This window comes from Lepidochelys kempii, chromosome 1 (genome assembly GCF_965140265.1).
Source record: "Lepidochelys kempii isolate rLepKem1 chromosome 1, rLepKem1.hap2, whole genome shotgun sequence".
NCBI lineage: Eukaryota > Metazoa > Chordata > Testudines > Cheloniidae > Lepidochelys > Lepidochelys kempii.
In genome coordinates, this window is record NC_133256.1 from 93,128,954 (window position 1) to 93,150,849 (window position 21,896).

General features: G+C 40.9%; 1 protein-coding gene across 1 annotated transcript in view; it reads left to right on the forward strand.

The window, feature by feature from the left end:
* The window catches only part of GPC5 (glypican 5), a 595,791-nt gene extending 576,231 nt beyond the window's left edge, over nucleotides 1-19,560 (forward strand). Inside the window, exon 7 of the mRNA XM_073347708.1 lies at nucleotides 19,345-19,560. Within this exon, the coding sequence (XP_073203809.1) occupies nucleotides 19,345-19,560 (216 nt within the window). The remainder of the gene's footprint in view (nucleotides 1-19,344) is intronic.
* Nucleotides 19,561-21,896: the final 2,336 nt, after the last annotated feature.

The following is a 21,896-nucleotide window of genomic DNA, read 5'->3' on the forward strand; positions in this document are numbered from 1 at the left end:
ATGTATATAAAGTCTGCTGCAGTTTCCACGGTATGCATCCGATGAAGTGAGCTGTAGCTCACGAAAGCTCATGCTCAAATAAATTGGTTAGTCTCTAAGGTGTCACAAGTACTCCTTTTCTTTTTGCGAATACAGACTAACACTGCTGTTACTCTGAAACCAGTGACAATAGTAATAGAATCGGTGCATTGATCATTGGCACTAGGTGCTTCACTCGTGTCTTGACATGATCAGTGGCCCAGGCCTTACTAGCCAATGAACCAACCCAAGTCCCATATTTGTTAGTTGAGGAGCTCCCTTCCATCAGCTGCTCCAGCAACCATTACTCAGAGCATCTCTTCAAAATCTTTTCTCTCAACCTTTACAGTTTGAAAAATGGGACTCTTATCTCTGTGTGAGGTTTCCATGTGCAGCTATACTTCAGACTTCTAGTGTATTCTAATTTTGAGCCCACAATAAGACAAACTAGGTACAGTTTTCAAAAATGCGTTGCTTACATCACTTTTGAAAACGGGACTAGGCACTCTTGAAAACTGTGACCATTATGTGGACATTTTGTGAATGCACAAATGAGTTCTCTTGTTTTAAGCTAGGATTTGGAACTAAGTTTCCCAAAGGGGAAGAGTTAGTGCATGTTAAATTATGTACTCACTTGCTTGACCACACTTGCGGTTGTTATGAAATATACTCAACAGACAAAATAACCGATGTCAATCAGGTTTATCAATATGGTACAGGGAAAAGGTTCTGTACGATCACAGGACTGCTCTTCAGAGACTGGTAAGTGATGCTACATTCAATTTTTGTGCAGAAGGTGTTCTCCCCAAAGGTACATCTCTAAAGCAATCTTTGTACCCTACTTGTTTACCAGGAATGGGTACTATGTCACCTGAAGCTGGATTCAATTCATCAGCTTTTTACCTTTTTGTTTCTGGTACCATGGTGTGCTCTCTTTCTTTTGTTCTGTACACATGTATTCCAGGTCATGGTGCACCCTTATGTATGTTCTGAGCACATGCATTCCATGTACTAAGGGGTGTGAAGACATCCACATTCTCTTCCCCCACCGCCCCAGGCTTGTGAAGGTAACTCCCTTTCTGTTGCTATGAGGAAACAGTTATGTCCAGATACTGACAGTTTTCCTATCTACTTAAGCTGAAACTTGCTTCAGCTAATGTAGGGTGTTATGGGGCACTTTGTATAAATGAACAGGATTATATAGCCCAAATTAGCCTGTACTTTTATTATAATAACTATATTAATGCTTAATAATAGGTATACTTAGATTCTTGGAATATGTATTTTGGGCAGTATTATCAGCATAATATACGGTGTATGTTAGCCACCATATATTGGTCAACAAGAATTAAGGCATATGCTGCCATGTGATGTTGCTGGACACCTTAATCCGTTTATTTCATCCATCATTAGTGTTTGAAGTACTCCTTGTTAGAGGTATAAAGGCTTCTATTGTTTGTTTTTAGTTTGGTATACATGAAAATTTAGGTGATCAGTCTACAAAGAGATAATTAGTAACGAATAATACACTTCAAAATGTCTAAGTACCAGGAATATGCAGGCTAATGCCCATGGGATGTGCTGTTAGAGTTCTCTAACTTCTAGAATAATCAGTCTGTATATTCTATTCCCTATTTTTTCTCTCCCGAGAAGGAGATGATGCCTTCAAAGATTTCAAATAACGCGAACAATAAAATAATTAGGATAATGGAAACCCTGAGACGGAATATACATATAAAAAGGATTCAAAGGAGAGAGTTTATATATATATAAACTTTGTGTGTGTGTGTGTGTGTTTTGCTACACTAATACATCTGACCTTATAAATATTTATGCTGGGTTCAAAGCCATCTGTCAACAATTAAAGTATATGTCACATTTAATAACATAGTCTGCATAGATTAGGATTACTATAATTAGAGTATTGTGCGCACATTACAGCTGCAGGGTGGATGATCCAAGTTTTCCCAAGAATCTTAAAAGGCTGCTACTACTTGATATTATTCTGTAGGATATTACCTGATTGCATCTGAATAACTAATGTTGCAGGCACATGCATAGGCAGCGTTTTGAACATGAAGCCAACTTCTCTGAGAAGTTAACATTCTTATCACAACTGCAGAAAGCCTGCATGATCTATCGATTAGTTCTATCAAACCCATTGTAAGAACGGCTCTGATTGTAAGTGGTCTACTTATATTATGTTTCGTGGAGAACAGGGTTTTTTAATGTGATGAGAAGAAAAAGAAACCTTAATGTTCTTAACATTTTAGAAAAATAGGCATGGTGCATATTTAGACAGGAGTTGTCAACGAGCATCTCGTTTAAAAGTAGTTTGGGGATGAAAAGGATTTAAAAGTTTAGCCTTTCCTACTAGATATGCAACATTTTATGTGAATCTTTTAGTGCACAACACACCTCTGGAGGAGGAACATGGATGTGAAGGACAGAGGAACAGGCTGCTGTTGATAGGAGAGGTAAATTGTGTGAAATGTTTGGCCTTGTTTTAACCTTGTCGAGATTTAATTCACCTTGTTCAAAGGGCTGGCACAGGGTCTTAGTACCACTTGTATTCTCAAAAGCAGTGTTTAAGCGACCTTGTGCTGGACATCTAGCAGTTGACAAGAATGTGTGAGGAACAGTGGGGGTGGGGGGGGAGGGGAGGGAGAAATATAAACATGGGGAAATAGTTTTACTTTGTGTAATGACCCATCCACTCCCAGTCTTTATTCAAGCCTAAGTTAATTGTATCCAGATTGCAAATTAATTCCAATTCAGCAGTCTCTCGTTGGAGTCTGTTTTTGAAGTTTTTTTTTTGAAGAATTGCCACTTTTAGGTCTGTAATCGAGTAATCAGAGAGATTGAAGTGTTCTCCAACTGGTTTTTGAATGTTATAATTCTTGACGTCTGATTTGTATCCATTTATTCTTTTATGTAGAGACTGTCCAGTTTGGCCAATGTACATGGCAGAGGGGCATTGCTGGCATATATCACATTGGTAGATGTGCAGGTGAATGAGCCTCTGATAGTGTGGCTGATGTGATTAGGCCCTATGATGGTGTCCCCTGAATAGATAGGTGGACACAGTTGGCAACGGGCTTTGTTGCAAGGATAGGTTCCTGGATTAGTGGTTCTGTTGTGTGGTGTGTGGTTGCTGGTGAGTATTTGCTTCAGGTTGGGGGGCTGTCTGTAAGCAAGGACTGGCCTGTCTCCCAAGATCTGTGAGAGTGATGGGTCGTCCTTCAGGATAGGTTGTAGATCCTTGATGATGTGTTGGAGAGGTTTTAGTTGGGGGCTGAAGGTGATGGCTAGTGGGGTTCCGTTATTTTCTTTGTTGGGTCTGTCCTGTAGTAGGTGACTTCTGGGTACTCTTCTGGCTCTGTCAGTCTGTTTCTTCACTTCAGCAGGTGGGTATTGTAAGAATGCTTGATAGAGAACTTGTAGGTGTTTGTCTCTGTCTAAGGGGTTGGAGCAAATGCGGTTGCATCGTAGAGGACAATGGATCGTGTGGTGTGGTTTGGATGAAAGCTGGAGGCATGTAGGTAGGCATAGCGGTCAGTAGGTTTCCGGTATAGGGTGGTGTTTATGTGACCATCGCTTATTAGCATCGTAGTGTCCAGGAAGTGGATCTCTTGTGTGGACTGGTCCAGGCTGAAGTTGATGGTGGGATGGAAATTGTTGAAATCATGGTGAAATTCGTCAAGGGCTTCTTTTCCATGGGTCCAGATGATGAAGATGTCATCAATATAGCGCAAGTAGAGAGTAGGGGCATTAGGGGATGAGAGCTGAGGAACCGTTGTTCTAAGTCAGCCATAAAAACGTTGGCATACTGTGAGGCCATGTGGGTACCCATAGCAGTGCTGCTGATTTGAAGGTATACATTGTCCCCAAATGTGAAATAGTTATGGGTGAGGACAGAGTCAAAGTTCAGCCACCAGGTTTGCCGTGACATTATCGGAGATACTGTTCCTGATGGCTTGTAGTCCATCTTTGTGTGGAATGTTGGTGTAGAGGGCTTCTACATCCATAGTGGCCAGGATGGTGTTTTCAGGAAGATCACCGATGGATTGTAGTTTCCTCAGGAAGTCAGTGATGTCTTGAAGATAGCTAGGCGTGCTGATAGCGTAGGGCCTGAGGAGGGAGTCTACATAGCCAGACAATCCTGCTGTCACGGTGCCAATGCCTGAGATGATGGGGTGTACAAGATTTCCAGGTATATGGATCTTGGGTAGCAGACAGAATACCCCTGGTTAGGGTTCTAGGGGTGTGTCTGTGCGGATTTGTTCCTGTGCTTTTTCAGGGAGTTTCTTGAGCAGATGGTGTAGTTTCTTTTGGTAACCCTCAGTGGGATCAGAGGGTAATGGCTTGTAGAAAGTGATGTTGGAGTGCTGCCTAGCAGCCTCTTGTTCATATTCTGACCTATTCATGACAACAACAGCACCTTCTTTGTCAGCCTTTTTGATTATGATGTCAGAGTTGTTTCTGAGGCTGTGGATGGCATTGTGTTCTGCACGGCTGAGGTTATGGGGCAAGTGATGCTGCTTTTCCACAATTTCAGCCCGTGCATGTCAGCAGAAGCACTCTATGTATAAGTCCAGTCTGTTTTGACCTTCAGGAGGAGTCCACCCAGAATCCTTCTTTTTGTAGTCTTGGTAGGAAGGTCTCTGTGGGTTAGTATGTTGTTCAGAGGTATTGGAAATATTCCTTGAGTCGGAGATGTTGAAAATAGGATTCTAGTCACCACAGAACTGTATCATGTTCGTGGGAGTGGAGGGGCAGAAGGAGAGTCCCCGAGATAGGACAGATTCTTCTGCTGGGCTAAGAGTATAGTTGGATAGATTGACAATATTGCTGAGTGGGTTAAGGGAACCACTGTGGCAATTCTTCAACAAAATACTTCAAAAACAGACTCCAACGAGAGACTGCTGAATTGGAATTAATTTGCAAACTGGATAAAATTAACTTAGGCTTGAATAAAGACTGGGAGTGGATGTGTCATTATACAAAGTAAAACTACTTCCCCATGTTTACTCCCCCCCCCCGCCCCATTCCTCACACATTCTTGTCAACTGCTGGAAATGGCCCACCTTGATTATCACTACAAAAGGGTTCCCCCCCCCCCCCGGCCCACTCTCCTGCTGGTAATAGCTCACCTTAATAGATCACCTAAGTGATCACTCTCGCTACAGTGTATATGGTAACACCCCATTGTTTCATGTTCTCTGTGTATATAAATCTCCCCACTGTATTTTCCACTGAATGTATCCGATGAAGCGAGCTGTAGCTCATGAAACCTTATGCTCAAATAAATTGGTTAGTCTCTAAGGTGCCACAAGTCCTCCTTTTCTTTTTGCAGATACAGACTAACACGGCTGCTACTCTGAAACCTGTCAAAGGTGAATGACATGAAAGAATAGGCAGTATGTAGTACAATGATTCTAGACAACTGGTGACAATTGTTACATAAAGCACCTTGGCTCAGATCTACAAAGATATTTAGGTTTCTAAACCCCTTAGGTGCTGAAGTCCCAGGTTCAGGCTCCACTGCAATCCACAAAACTCCTGCTCAGCTGCTACCTAACCCTGTAGGCACCTACATTTTTTTGCTGTAAAATTTCCCTAGGTACCCAAGTTTCTGCCTGTGGTCATACACAGTGCTGCCTCACTCTCGCCAGAGTGCAATCGCCAAACCAGGGGAACATAATACTCCTCCTGCTATCTTCCCCTTGGGTGCAATCTGCTAGGTGTACTCAGAGGCCAACTACTGGACCAGGTTCCATTCAAAATCTTCATGTGGTGGTGCCCCCTTAACTTTTAGCCGAGTGATTAGAGCACTCACCTGCAAGATGGGAAATCCAGGGTCCAGTCTTCCTGCTCAATGACTTAAAGATGTTCCACTATGAATAAATTAACAGGAGAGATTGAGACACTGTGGTCATCAGAATATCTCCTAGCCCACTCTCGTGAGGAGACAGTGTTCAAATCCTTCCTCCCCTTCCAGTACAATGGGGAATTGAACCTGGCCTTGCACACCTTACATAAGTGCACTCACCGCATCCTTCTCCTCTGATCACTTTGTGTGGCGTGAGGTAGAAACCTAACTTATTTTCACAAACACCTGGCTCTGGGAGAGGGGTTCCTAATTGTAGATCACTAGCAGAATTAGGCATCTCCCTGCAGTCTGGATTTAGGTGCTGTATATTCCATGAGAGGAGCAGGGCTTAGGACAGACCCCTCTTATTGGCATCTCTGATTATGTTAGGCAGCTCCCTGTCTAGAGTGCTGACTTTTGTGGATCACATTTTCAGTTGTCAGTCTCTTCCCATGCATGGCATAGGGAGCGTAGCTGCCTAACTCAAGCTTTGTGGATTGGGTAGTTGTATAAATGATTTTCTAAATGACTAAATGTTAGGTGTTGCAATGCTTAAGTCCCCTTGTGGATTCAGGTCCTCATGAATGCATTGGTATACTGGGCCATGTATTAGCATGCCTAATCCTAATGAAGCCAGGTTATCACCACAGATGCCAACAAGTGTTTGTGTGTGTGTGTGTGTGTGTGTCTTTTTAGCACATGGTCAGCAGCAAAAAGGGCTGCACAAGCTCTTGTTATAAAGTTGGGCCAGTGGTCTGCAATACAGTGCTATGGCACAGTATGAGGGATTTTGTTTAGTGAGGTAGAAGTAATCTCTACTCCAAGGAGTTTACCCTTTGGTAATTATTTTTGGATTTTTCTGGATTACCTCTATATCTGAGGGAATCTCTACAAAAGTAATCCTCCCCCTCCCAGTGTATTAATAGCAACACTGTTGTGGTTAGTGCAGGATAAATTAAAATTATCTTTTATTCTGGAGTAGAAACTAGTTCTATATCCAATTTTTTTTACTGGTGTGTTCTCCCAGATCATTTTACAGAGCAATTAAAATATTCTCGAATGAACAGGAAAAAGTGAGTAATTGTTGAGTGAACATTTGCATTTTTTTTGTAAATGTCTATTAAAAATAATATGGGAGGCACTCGTGTGTGTGTGTGTGTGTGTGTGTGTGTGTGTGTGTGTGTATATATATAGTCCACAAAATAATTTTTAGGTTGCATGGGTGGTGGTTTTGTTCACTGAGACATTTATTTTTTTAGGGATCTTGTTAAGTATATATAATTTTTTGGGGCTACTTATTCCTTCAGTTAATATTTTTTGCTAAGACCTCAGACTTCCTTTAGCGTCCAATAAATGGAATTTTAAGCAGTAGAGCGAGATGAAGTGTCACATTCTGTCTTTTGTTTTGCATCACTGATTTTTGTAATAGGTGTCCGCTATATACATTTGAACCTCTCATACTTTGCTGTGATAGGGCAAGTTTATAAATCCCTCACAGAAGCACTTGTTACATTTCATGCCCACTTAAACTGCACACTGGATAGTGCTTTATGTAAACTGCTGCTATCTTCTTGTCAGCCATCTGCAAGACCTAGATACTACAATGGTAGGCACTTTACACATGCAAATGGATTAGAAAGATAAAGCATAGTTACTTAAGTGCAGGTCACAAGTCCCTCATGAGCCAAACATGCTGTCATGATTCTGTGGTGGTAAACATAATACAGCTATCTTGCAGGCAATCTTCCATCATCTGTTCAGAAGTCTTTGAAACCTGAGGCATCCCTCCAAAAAGGACATTAACTCTGTTCATGGATGCTTTTACCTGCTTTTTCTCATTATGCTGCTGCTGACAACTGGCATATCTAAAAATGGCTTGTGGACCAAGTCCATCTTTCATTTGCCCAGTAAGTGTTAGCCAGCCTTCACAGTGCACAAAGATCCTTCTATCCTCCTGCTGGCTATCACCAGCAGGAGAGTGAATTTGTGTGGGGGGGTGGAGGGTGAGAAAACCTGGATTTGTGCTGGAAATGGCCTACCTGATGATCACTTTAGATAAGCTATTACCAGCAGGACAGTGGGGTGGGAGGAGGTATTGGTTCATATTCTCTCTGTATATATAAAGTCTGCTGCAGTTTCCACGATATGCATCTGATGAAGTGAGCTGTAGCTCACGAAAGCTTATGCTCTAATAAATTGGTTAGTCTCTAAGGTGCCACAAGTACTCCTTTTCTTTTTGCGAATACAGACTAACACGGCTGTTACTCTGAAAAAAGATCCTTCCTTTCCCTAGGCAAGAAAGCACTAGTATTTAAAGTCCTGGATCAAGGAACTGACAGGATTTACTGATGTTCTTCTCTCACATTAATTTGTTGATTATTTTGCAATATCTCCTGTATGTCAATATCACCTGCCTACTTTAACTGATGGATCCTAGAGAAATTTCCCTCAAGCAATATCATTTAACTGCTAACAGCATTATCAATATTCATCAGCTTCTTGGCATCTGTATAAAGCCATAGTATGGCACACAGAATCTCTATCCGGGTCACTGCTGCTGCTTGTTGCCTGTCAAGTGTGAAAGGAGACAGCGTTTGAATCATAACCAGCTTCCTTGCTACTTGTGACCTTTTTGCTTCTTATTGCAACATCATCCTACTCCCTTCCTTTCAGAAAATAAGGTGTTGGCAAGATGTGAAACAGGGCATACCGGCACTGTGAATTTCTCCTACACAGCTGCTGTGGAGATAAGAAATCAGCATTATGGCCTTTTTTCCAGGTCAGCATAGTCTTCCATTATGTTAGCACCCAGGGACCCAGCGACTATATCAATTAGCACCAAAAGAAGTTGTCCCCCAGAAAAATCCTCCTTTCCAGTTTCTGGAAGATCAGAATCTGTGTTCATATAGACAGCCAGACTGTGTGTTCTCTTGCCCTCCATTCCTGATTTCCTGCGTAAATTTGGATAATTGGTCATAGTTTTCTGTGGTGTAAGAACTGTCATCTTCAAATGGGCCAAAAATAAGGAATCCATACTGAAGCTGCTTCCTTTATCTAGCTATTCTCACCTTTACTGGTACCTTTTTTTAATGTCTTTTTTTCCCCTCCAGACAACAAACTGTACCACTGCTGTGTGTGAAATGCTCTGATGCCTCAACTGGAAGAGGGGAAAGAAGAAGGTGGGGGGGGGGAGTTTTTGGTCTTTCTCAGGGTGCTGTGTTTCATTTATAAAACTGTAAATGTGAGGCTTAATTATAATGTCAAAGAGATGGAAATGAATTCATTTCCCCAGCTATATGCAGAAGTTGGGAAGGATTTAATAAGGCACTCAGAGGGCTAAATTTAGGTATGCAGGCCTCAAACTGACTGAAATTCAATCAGTTCTTTGGCTGTATAGTCAAGAGGGGATTAACTAATTCCAGTGTCCCACATTTATATGATTAGTCACAACTCAATCAAATAACTAATATTAATGACACAAGAGCAACAGACTCTCAGGAGCAGTTTCCCTAAGACAAGGTTCTGTATAGTGTAACATATTAGACTTAAATTATGCAGTAAGGTCCTCAGCTTCATGCAGTGTAGCTGAACAGAGTTGTGAGGCAAAGAAAGAGTTAGGCTCCAATTCACGAGTGGGACTTTGGTCCAACAGTGTTCAGGAACTCCACATGGTACCTGCAACCTCTTCTGAGCCTTTAGAATGCCATGGTCTCTTTGACTACTAGTTGTCCCTGCTCCCTCTCTAATCCCTGCTGGATATATAGTCTCCCATTCTGTAGAATGTGTAAGGCTGTATGGTGGTGACATTTTAAGAGTTGCTTCATGCTGCCCCTCAGCCAGCCTGGAGGAGGAAAGCGCAGCCTCCCACCACCACATCTGAGAGGAGGTTTAAGAGGGCTCATGATTGCTCTTTCCCCTACTGTTGCCTTCCTCATGTTGCCTCCCATTCTGCCCTTTTATGGGAACAGAGCAGTAGCAGACACAGGGAATCTACTGAACTCCCCCTTCATGGAAAAACCACTGCACAAAAAGCCTGGTGGGAGGGAGAAAGGGTAAGAAGATACAATGATCAGTGCCATTTTCTATTGTAAAAATCTGGGAGGAAATGCAGATTTTTCTGACAGAGCTGATCCTTCCCTTTTCTGAGGTAGTGAAAGAGACGCGTAGGGAGTTCCACTTCCTTTGCAAAAGGAGGCAAAGCTAGAAATTGACAGGCCTTTTCCGATACAAACCTTCCCAAACACAATCTCACCTTCTGCTATCATGTCCTAAGACTGACTGAGCCCCCAGGTAAACACCGAGCAACTACTCCCCCACACTTACCTACTGCTCCACTGATGCCAGCAGCTTGGTGTTCTACTGCTTGCACAATAGTTCCTGTGCCTCTAGCCCTGCTCAGCCTCTGCTTCCTTCCTCTGATGTGCCTCCCAGGGCTGCTGTGGGAGCTCATTCCTCACATCCATGGTGTGTAGCAAAACCCAGAAGAGGAAAGGAGGAGAAAGCTGCTACAATGCCCCTCGGTATTCCGAGGCTCTGGAATATCTGTCTTACTGCCTTTGTAACTACACTCTTAGAAAAATGGAGTCAAAATAGCTTCAGATTCTCCTGGGCACAGGAAATATTCTAAGTCAATATAGGAACCAGAACCAATGCCATATGCAGGACTGTAAACCCCATGTGTTCAAAAATCACAAGATTGGCTTAAAAATCATGAGACTTTAAAAAATAAATCATAGTTCTTTTTATTTGCCTTCTGGATTCAGAGTCCTTTAACATGGACTGATCTTATGTTTATAAGGTTTTCTTAATGAGAAAGAGGGCCAGAAATGAACTTTGAATGAATAGCTCAGCATTCATTTTTAATCTGTTTATTCAGGCAGATGGGGCTTTAACACAAACATCAAATATTGTGGAACTCATGATAAAATTGCTAGAGTTGCCATCACTGTGTTTCTTCAATTGTGTTGCAACTACCATCTAACTCTTGTGGTGGCCTTTTTATTAAGGCACAGGGAGTTTGCATTTAGTATTTAGATTACATAGCTCCAACAAAATAGACACCAGACCCTGCGGTGGACTGCTGCCTGCAGTCCCAGAGCCTGCCTTCCAAAATGAAGGATCATTTTTTTTATCTCAGCAGACACACCCATATTCTTACATACTAACAGCAGCTGCTGCTCCACCCAATCCTGTTCAAAACTGAAATTCTGAGTTCAGTTTCCACATTTAAAGTCGCCGAGAGAATGTACTGCATGGCAATTTGTCTTTGTGGAAGCACTATGAATTCAGTATAAGATATTACTGTTAGGGTTTGTCTGCATAGCAAGTTGCTGAGTGCTAGTCACTCTCTGGGACTTTTACTGAATTGTAGTAGTGTCCACACAGCAAGTTAATGCATGAGAAACTTGTGTAGATTCAAACCTCTGCTTGCATGCAGTAACTTGTCGTTTAGACAAGCTTTTAGTTTTGTGGTGATTTCACATACCTCTAGTCTCAATCACATACTACTGACCGTGGATTGATAATCTAAAAATGAAACCAAGAAGTGCTGCTTTGTCCTAGTTTTCCATTTTCATTACAAACTATGGTCATGAGAATGGATCTTATTTTGTGTAATATGTGATTTTAATGTATTCTGTCATGAGGAGAATTATATAAAAGGGACTACATTACATATTCGGTTCAAGGGAGAAGTAAGCTGTAAAGTGCTAAAGTCTTCCTTTTGATTGGCATAATATGCCCCTTCCCTAGTAGATCAGTGAAGTAATAAACAAGCAAAGACACCAAAACAGTAATCAATTAAAATGTACAGAATATCAAAAAGGTCAAAGCAGTTTAGCCATAATTAGATTATGTGAATAATCATTTTAACTGAAAAACAAAACAAAATAAACTTAGTTTATCTCTTGTCATAATTATTTAAAAGAAATATCCAAATTGAGGTTCATATTGATCTTTTCTGCATATACTCCTCTTCTGCAAGTTTGCTGCAGATCTTCTTATCAGCCTGAGGTACTCTTGTTCTTTGAATTATGTTTTTAGTTGATTTTGCTGTATAATCTTATTTACAAAATTAATTCAAATCAGGTTGTCCAGATGTCCTGATATTTGGGACTTTTTTTTTATATAGGCACCTATTACCCCCAACCCCCTGTCCTGATTTTTCACATTTGCTATCTGGTCACCCTAATTCAAATCGACTTAGAATTAAATACTGTCACATGGACTGAAAAGTGCCAAAGGTCCATAAAGGAAGAGAAATAATTTGTCAAATTGGAGCGAGGTGTCTATGGGAATATCCCAGTAAGGTGACATGTTAATGAAATCTACTGTTACAAAGATCAGTGATGGCAAAGGGACTACAGAAGCAAATAAGGTACTAATGCCTGAAGTTCCAAAACTCTCCATGGATTTCACCTAGAATTCAGAGCTAAATTTGCATAAATAGTTCTCATTTACTAGGGTTTTTTTGTTTATCATAGTTTTCTATAAGGGTACTGTTTAGAAACGTGTTTTGTCCAAAGCTTTTTATAGATAGCTAGATATTTTAATTCTCAACTTTTATTTATCATTGCAGTGTTCTTTCACTTAGTGAAGTGTCATTTTGCAAACTGTTAGCTGGATAAATTCTTAGCAGGATGTATGTACTGTGTATATTGTCAGCCTGCAGAGGGTTGAAAGAACACTATGAAGGTTTTCAAATACTTGCAACTTTTATTTGTACAGTGGCCTGTAGCTAACAGTTGAGGTCCTACTGTCCTAGGTGCTATGCACACCTGTAACTAGACAGTCCCTTGTCTAAAAAGCTCATATGGAAAGTACACCCTGCTCAAAAGAGTGTGCAGTGCAGATGCAGTTGTATTTAGTCTAGTTCTTCCCTTTCTCTCCTCCCCAATTCAGTCTTGCAACCTCACAGATATATTAAAGATAGGAGTCCAAATAAATTGATGTAGCTTCATTGAGTCATTAGAAACATATTGACATACCAGCTGAGGATCTGTCTTCTATTTATATGAATTTTATTCTTGCAATAAATTACCCTGGATATGCAGCTTTTATCACATGTACACATTGTATCATACCAAACATGTATCAGTTTGGACTTGACTTGTCAGAACATATTTCACATAGAGTAGAAGTGCTGTTAGGTGGAAATTAGGGAATATCACTTCTGTATTTTTATTAAGCAGGGAAACAGGTTTTTGAGGCTATCACTTTCAGTAAAGTCAACGATCTTGCTAAAGCATGGCCATTAAAGCTATAGCAAAAGGTAGCCTTGGAAGGGGAACTGCTTATTGCAAGTGTTAAGATATGAAAGTGGCTTGGGCCAACAGAAACTGATATTATTTAGCCAAATATCTCTAAGAGACCAAAAGGTATAATAAGACTGAAAAGAGGACACTGGCTGTTGTACAGAAGACAGATTTTTCTATCCTACTCCCCCTTCAATAGTACCTCTGGTGAAATATTACATTGGTAAAATACAGCTGTAACTTCACCTTGGTATAATAATGAGCTCTAACACCTAGGAGATCTAAAGTATTCCAGTCTACAATGGAGGAAGATATTTGAAATATGGGGGCTTTGACATTGAGCAGAAAAATATGATTGTCAGAAGCTGGTATTTTGACAGGGTACCTGGTCAAGAGAGGGAGATAAAGGATGCATCTCTGATTACTGCTGCAGAGATTCTGCACAACTGCACATGCACAGAATTACTGTTCCCCCATAGATCATAGAATATTAGAGTTAGAAGGGACCTCTGGAGGTCATCTAGTCCAACCCCCTGCTCAAAGCAGGACCAATCCCCAATTTTTGCCCCAGATCCCTAAATGGCTCCCTCAAGGATTGAACTCACAACCCTGGGTTTAGCAGGCCAAAGCTCAAACCACTGAGCTATCGCTCCCCACTTTGCTTCCCACAGAAAAATGACTTTCTGATGGGGAAGAAAAGGGAAGCCACAAGAGCAGTCATACGACCCTCCCCAGCAGTATGTTTCAGGTGCCCTAGGCAGCTGGTAGAGAGGTAAATCACTGTGGGACAGGGCGGGACTGGAAAAGTCTGGGCTGGCTCCTCCTATCTGCATCAGCCTCAGCTGCTAGTCCCCGCTGGGCAAGGGAGGGATAGGACTTCCTCTTCCCCTGCACAGCATCTGGGGCTGTGTCAGACCCACCCCAGATTTCTCCCCTGGCTGTAGGAAGCTCTGCAAACTGCCCCTTCCTGCACTTCTTGCACCCATCGTTCCTCAGCTGCAGGGGAGCTGCTCCCCTATCTGCTCAACCCAGTGCATCCAGACTCCCTCATACCCAGACCCTCCCACTGAGCATCACCCCCAGACACACCCACAACCCGACAAGTCCCATCCCCCTGCATCGGAACCACTCCAACAAGCCACCTGGACCCCCACCCTACCAAGCCTCAACCAGCTGCACCTAGATCCCCACTGCGACCCACACCCCCATTGAGCCCTAACCACTTTCTCCTGGACCCCCTTGCATAGTCCCATTACCGTTGCACTCAGAACCCCCCAACAAGCCCCTGTTTATCCAGATCCACCACTGAGCCACCTGCACCCAAATTCATAGAATCATAGAATATCAGGGTTGGAAGGGACCTCAGGAGGTCATCTAGTCCACTCCCCTGCCCACAGCAACACCAATCCCCAACTAAATCATCCCAGCCAGGGCTTTGTCAAGCCTGATCTTAAAAACCCTCTAAGGAAGGAGATTCCACCACCTCCCTAGGTAACACATTCCAGTGCTTCACCAGTCTCCTAGTGAAAATGTTTTTTCTAATATCCAACCTACACCTCCCCCACTACAATTTGAGACCATTACTCCTCATTCTGTCATCTGGTACCACTGAGAACAGTCTAGATCCATCCAATTTGGAACCCCCTTTCAGGTATTTGAAAGCAGCTATCAAATCCCCCCTCATTCTTCTCTTCTGCAGACTAAATTCCCTCAGCCTCTCCTCATAAATCATGTGCTCCAGCCCCCTAATCATTTTGTTGCCCTCTGCTGGACTCTTTCCAATTTTTCCACATCCTTCTTGTAGTGTGGGACCCAAAATTGGATACAGTACTCCAGATGAGGCCTCACCAATGCCAAATAGAGGGGAGTGATCATGTCCCTCAATCTGCTGGCAATGCTCATACTTGTACAGCCCAAAATGTTGTTAGCTTTCTTGGTGACAAGGGCACAGTGTTGACTCATATCCAGCTTCTCATCCACTGTAACCCCTAGGTCCTTTTCTGCTGAATTGCTGCCTAGCTGCTTGGTCCCTAGTCTGTAGCAGTGCAGATTCCCCCACATAGATCCCTCACAACCCACACCTGGGTCCCCCCACACTAAGCCTCTCCACACTTGGATCCTGCCTTGGTGAGCCTGCCTGCCCACACCTGGTGCACCTGGCATGGAGGGTCAGGGCCCTGGGGTGTTTCTCATGCAGCCCCTGTCCTTGTGCTGTCAGGGTGGGTACAGCCTCATCGCTGAATCCATGTTCTGGGTAGGGGAGCTGTACAGTGATCTCCCAGCTCTGTGTAGCCAGTGACCTGTGCTCCCCAGGCTGGAGCCTCCACATTTATTTGATTTTTGCAGAATTTTTTAACTTGGCAAAGTTGCCTAAAATCTGATGTTGCTGAGCTGCTCTGCACCTAATGTTAATTGCATAATTTGGGGAACCCTACCAATACCCTACTGAGCACTTAAGGGATGACCCTGTTGATTTAGGCACCCCCACTTTTTTTTTACTCCCCCGGCCTCTGAGAGCTTTGGGACTAAGGCACCTACACATACCCATAGGGCTCAGGAAGAAACCTGGTAAATTTAAGTCCCCGCCCTTTCCCTCAGGGCTCTACGGGTCTGCAGGACCTTTTTCCCGTGAAAAAGCCTTACCCAGCTGTGCTTTAAACATCCATTTATTAGCAACACACACAATACATATGCCAAGTAAATCTATTATGCTTTATTAGCAACAGGACATTTCCCCCCCACCCCCACCCCCAATGTTAGTGGTGAATTTCCTGAGTTTCACCCAGGGCTGGTCAAGACTAATTTAATATGGGAGTGAGTTATGTCCCAGGCCTACACTAAGCTCTGGCAGGATTCTCAAACAAGGCATTCTTCTGCCAGCCATGCCTACTGGGCCTGATCTGATAGACATTAATAGTGCACACCTAAGCCACAGAAGATAATGAGGGTAGAACACTCACCTGGGATGTGGGAGACCCAGTTTCAAATCCTCACTCTGCCTGATTTGGAGAAGGGACTAGAATCATGTTTCCTCTGGTCCAGTGCAGTGTCCTAACCCTTAGGTTGTTATGTATTCTGGGATGAGTGTCTCTCTGGCTGAAGCTGTTCCATATTTGTTGGAGCTGGGATTTGAAACTGGGTCTCCCAGGTAACTCTATAACCTGGTAGCTAGTACATTCTTACTCCTTCTGGCTCTTATAGATTGTGATAATGTCACCCCTAGCCTTCTTTTTAATAAGCTAAATAGATTGAGGTCTTGAGTTTGTCACTATAAAGCATATTTTCTAATCCTCCTTGTGGCTTTTCTCTGAGCCATCTCCAATTTATCAGCATCCTTCTTGAAGTGTGGACACCAGAGCAGTGGCACTGTTGATTGCACCAGTGCCAAAATCAGAGGTTGTATTACCTCCCTAGTCATACTTGAGATTCCCCTGGCTATCTATCCAAGGATTGCATTAGCCCTCTCAGTGGCAGATCATGTTCAGCTGATTATTCACCATGACCCCAAGTCTCTTTCAAAGTCACTGCATCCTGGGATAGTCTCCCATCCTGTAAGCATGACCTACAGTCTTTGTTCCTAGTTGTATGACTTACCTTAAGCCGTAGTGAAATTCATATTGTTTGCTTATGTCCAGTTTACTAGATGATCTAGATCACTCTGTAGCAGTGATCTGCCCTCTTCGTTATTTACCACACCTTCAATCTTTGTGTCATGTGCAAACTTTATCAGAAATGATTGTTTTCTTCCAGGACACTGATTAAAAAAATTAAATAGCTATGGGAACAAGAAACAATCCCTGTGGGACCTCATCAGAAACATATCTGCTTGATGATGATGATTTCCCCATTTATAATTACAGTTTGAGACCTGTTAGCTAACTTTTAATCTACTTCAGTGTGCCACATTGATGTTGTATCAGTCTAGTTTCTTAATCAAAATGTCGTGTGGTACCAAGTCAAATGCCTTTCATAAATCTGAGTGTTTTACAATTAATTGTATTACATTATCAAACAAACTTGTAATCACAATAAAAAAGGTCTATTTTTCATAAACCAATATTCATTGGTATTAATTCTATTACGCTCTATTACTTCTTTATTAATCAAGAGCTATATCAACTGCTCCATTATCCAGCTGACAGGCCTATAAATTCCCCTTTTCCCTTTTTAAATATTGGCACAATAGTTTCTTCTAGTCCTCTGAAATTGCCCCAGTGTTCCAAGACATATTAAAAATCAGCATTAATGGTCTAGAGACCTTCACTGCCAGCTCTTTTAAAACGCTTGGATACAAATTATCTGGGTACATTACTTACTACAAAAAGGATATGCCAAAGAGGCTAAGACACAATGTTCTGTTGCTTGTTTTCCAAGTTAAGTCAAGATCCTTTGACTTTCACATAACGGGAAGGTATTGTCATTACTGTCCAATTGTGGTATTCATTAAGTGTATACAATCAGAAAATCTCCAATAATAAACTGCATTTCCTTTCCCCTTTACATTACAGCTTTATATAAAATATGCAGCAAAACAAAATAAACATAAAATGTCCCTAAAATTATGTTTACTTATAATCTCAGTAGTGAAATAAAACTAGCTTTTAAAAAGCACAAAGATCTTAACACTGAATAAAGAATTTTTTTTTCTAATTAGGACTGAGCCATGCTTTGCAGAGGACAACCAATGAGAGAGAGAGATGTGAATTTATATCAAGGGGTGCATTTCTTCATTTTGTATAATTAAGCAAATAGCTTGAAGAGGAAACCAAAATAAAAAAGGCTAAATTGTTCTTTCACTTCTTAATCACTACTAACTGCCATACATTCAAAGAAAAGTTTTGATAGGGTAGAGAACATTGTTTTTTTTTTTTTTTCCAATGTCAAATTTATAGTTAAAGCAATTTCATAGGGACCCCTGGGTTCTCATGATTCAAATCCTAGGCTACTGCTGTGCTGTAGGTGGAAAGATTAGAGAACTCAAAACATGATTACTGTGGGCTAGTATTTAGACAACTAGGGAAAATATAAAGTCTTAATCCAATCCTGTTTTAAGATGGACACAGGGATCTAGGATATAAAGGAGAAACACATCTCAAGCTGTGATTTTGTCAATCTCTCAAACTTAGCAGTATTGAGACTCGTCAATAACATACATAGAGGGGAGTTATACAAGGAAAACCCATCTGTGGCGGGATTTGTTGGTGATGGGTCAGCATGGGGTACTCATGCTGCTGAGTCAACATTGAACTTAATGCCCCAGGCATGACGTGATGGGGTACTGGTCTCATAGAAGTGTGGTTGAAGTACTAAGTTCTTGTTCTCATTTAAGGGTCACATTACTTTTGGCAATAGTAATTTGAATCCAAAAATCTGATGCCTGGAACTATGAACCCACCATCTTCACCAAACAATTTTTAATATGCAAAATTTAGAGGCTGCTTTCAAAAATTTTACCCCAAGTGTGAACTGTTGAAATGATGAAGTAACTAATATATACCATAACTGCTTTAAGGGGAAAAAAATCTTGGACTGTTGTACTAAAGAATCCCAGGGACAGAGCCTCAGCTAGTGTAATTTGGTGCCACTTCATGGAAGTCAATGTAACAGCACCAATTTACATTAGCAGATGCTCTGGCCCTGGTACTGTTCTATGCATTACTGTATGTAATTTCAGATAAAATAAAAAATTACAACTTAATCTGGAATATGTACTGATCTGAATCTTTTCGGAAGCTCAAGAAAGTGTAATGACATTTACATATACACTGAACTTTGGAGATAAAAGTGCTATGTGAATAAATACTACTAATTAATCACTAAACTACTGTAAGTATTAATATTTACATTTTATATATGGGGAAGAGGCAGAGAGTCCAACTGACTTGGCCAGTCTGGTAGACCAGCAACTGAAGCTGAGGAAATCCGGGTTCTGAGTTCCGTCCCCATGATCAAATTTTAAAATATACACCTCTGCAACCCCCAAAAAACCTGAAGTAGGCTGGCTAGAATACAGAAACGTTCAGTAAATATAAAAAGGGGGGTTGCCTGATTTTGTCAGTCCAGCCGCCTGATTGCCAGACTGGAGGTTTGATATTAGAGAAGCATGTGAACTTTTGGAAGCTCATCCATTCTAAATTTCTGAACCTTTTGAAGCTATCTCATATCTGTTGATGATTGGCATATTTTATTTTGTGCTTGCAGCGGTTGCAGGGCAAATCACTTCCTAAACATGAGAAGTGGGGTCTACTACAAACGGGCAGCGGTGGAAGTATGGATGAACAAGTCAGTGGAGACTGTGATGACGAGGATGGTTGCGGAGGATCAGGAAGCGGGGAAGTGAAGAGAATCCTGCAAATTACTGACTGTAAGTCCTATGATTCTACCTCCACTTATTTAAGTGTTTTTAAGAGTGAATGAGTGTATTAGCCTCTAAGGAACACTACTGGTCTACTTTTGGAGATGATTGTGGTAAATTTATCTAAGCAAAGTAGTTGAGCTTCATGAAGTAGAACATGTACAAAATAAGACTGAAAATTATCTAAAGATAGGAATTATATCTACATGTTCATCTATATTGCAATGAACTTTATCTTAATCTGTATCTTTTTAATGTGACTGGTGTCTGTTGGCACACATTTGGTGTACTGCAAATCATGATACTTGTACAATGATGTTTTAATCCAACTAAATAGTGGTAGAATGTCTTGGACGTGATGAATTACTGGTTTAACATAATAGATACAATTTTCAGTTGAATAGAGACATCTTTCAAATCTTCCCTAGAAACATGGGAGAAAACAATGTACAACCACATTGTGGTAAGTGGATTTGGCCATTACTATTCTATTAAATTGTCTATAGCCAGTGACCAGATAATAACCAGATAAGGTAATGGCATGCTATTGAACCACAGGTATGTGGTGGTTTTGTGATCATGCTAAATCTTTCAAAACATTCAATACTAATGGAAAAGAAAATAATAAGGTGGTTACTATAAAACCCCAAAGTGCTATTGGCCACCTTATGTTATACTTTTTATGTATTTTTAAATCTTCTAATAGACTTTTGAAATATAATTTTTCTAAGTATTTTAAGGAAGCTAGGTACCCACCATCCATTGAATTTCAATGGCATTTGGTCACCTAACTCCCTTTGGCACCTTTGAACATTCCAGCATCTAAAAATGAGTTGGAAATAAAATATTTAGAAAATGTTTGATTTTTTTATATGCTGCTTACTTCAAAAAGATACTTCATGACATCAGTTGAGTCTGAAAGTAATCTTACAAGATGACACTCTTATTCAAAGTATTACACTGTGGAGGGACAACAGCAAGAACCAACCAACTCTACTGCAGTTGATGTATTTTTCTTTTCTGATGTACCAGTGATGTTTCTAAGACAGCCTGTTAGATACTGTGAAGATGGATGGTGGTATCCTGATCTAATGAGCTGCTATTTGAATATTCTAGATTTGTTAGAGGAGAAGATCTTTATGCCCCAGTTCAGGAAAACATCAGCATATGCTTAAACATATGCTTCAGTCACATTGAACTGTAAGCATGCACAGTAGGATTTGAGCATGGTCTTAACTTAATACATATGCTTAAGTACCTTTGTGAATTGGCATGGAATTAAACATACACTAATCAGGGCCTTTGAATCCTCAATGCCCCTTCATGTAGATGTGTGGGTAGAGCTTCTGGGATGCAAGAGAGAGAACCTCTGTTTCCCCAGAGATACCAAGAAAACAGTGCTGGTTTATAGAAATTTATCTTCTGAATCTATATAGTTACTGCAGTAACTAGAGACAAAACACAAAGGGCTCTATTTTTAGCCATAATGTAAGTAGGTGCCACTTACTTGGCTTCAGCTGAGTGGCACCAGTTTATCCCAGGGCTGAATTTGATTCTAATGCTTCACAGGATTTTTTTTCTTTCTTCCTGCCTGAGGCTTTAATTTATAAATTAAATAATTTGTTTTATTGTGGTGGTCATAATTAGTGCTCTCTTAAATGCATGACATGAAATTTGAACACCTTTACATTTTAGACTTGAGTTGACTACAGTCTGTGCTCATGAACCAGAGGTGATTTGTTAAACCTGGGTTTTTTTATGTTCTCAAACATGGTTATTGGAGCTTGAGATCCACAAAGCTTTTGTGACTATTTTTTTTTGCTATACTTGCATTTAATCTGGATTTATGTCATATAGAACAACTCACATAATATTTTCTGATATAGCTACTTCCCCATTTTGGGTTCTTGTGATCCTGGGAGCACTGTGTAAACTAATATAAGCACAAAAGTCCACACTTGATCTGTGGGCTCACAACAAGATTGAGAAGTTATCAGGGAGAGAGAACAGGTTAGTTTAACCCAACCCTTTCTGAGCCTCTGAACCCATGCAAGCTTATGACCATCAAATTCATGAATCTCTTTGGAAGAGTTTGGATCTCTGGAAACATTTCATTGTTTCTAGTAATTAACCTCTTCTTTGGGATTTTACACTTTTGTATTATATAAAAATGCAATGCAAAACTTTCACTTATCAAGGTGACATGAATGACTTTTCAAAATAGATTACAGTTCTCAATTACTATAGAATTGGACATGAAGAACCAGACATCTATCAGAACCAACTGGGCATCCATCAGAGTTGGGCATTGGTTACATAGAATTTAGCAACTCTAGTACAATATATATATATATATATATATATATATATATATATATATATATATATATATATATAT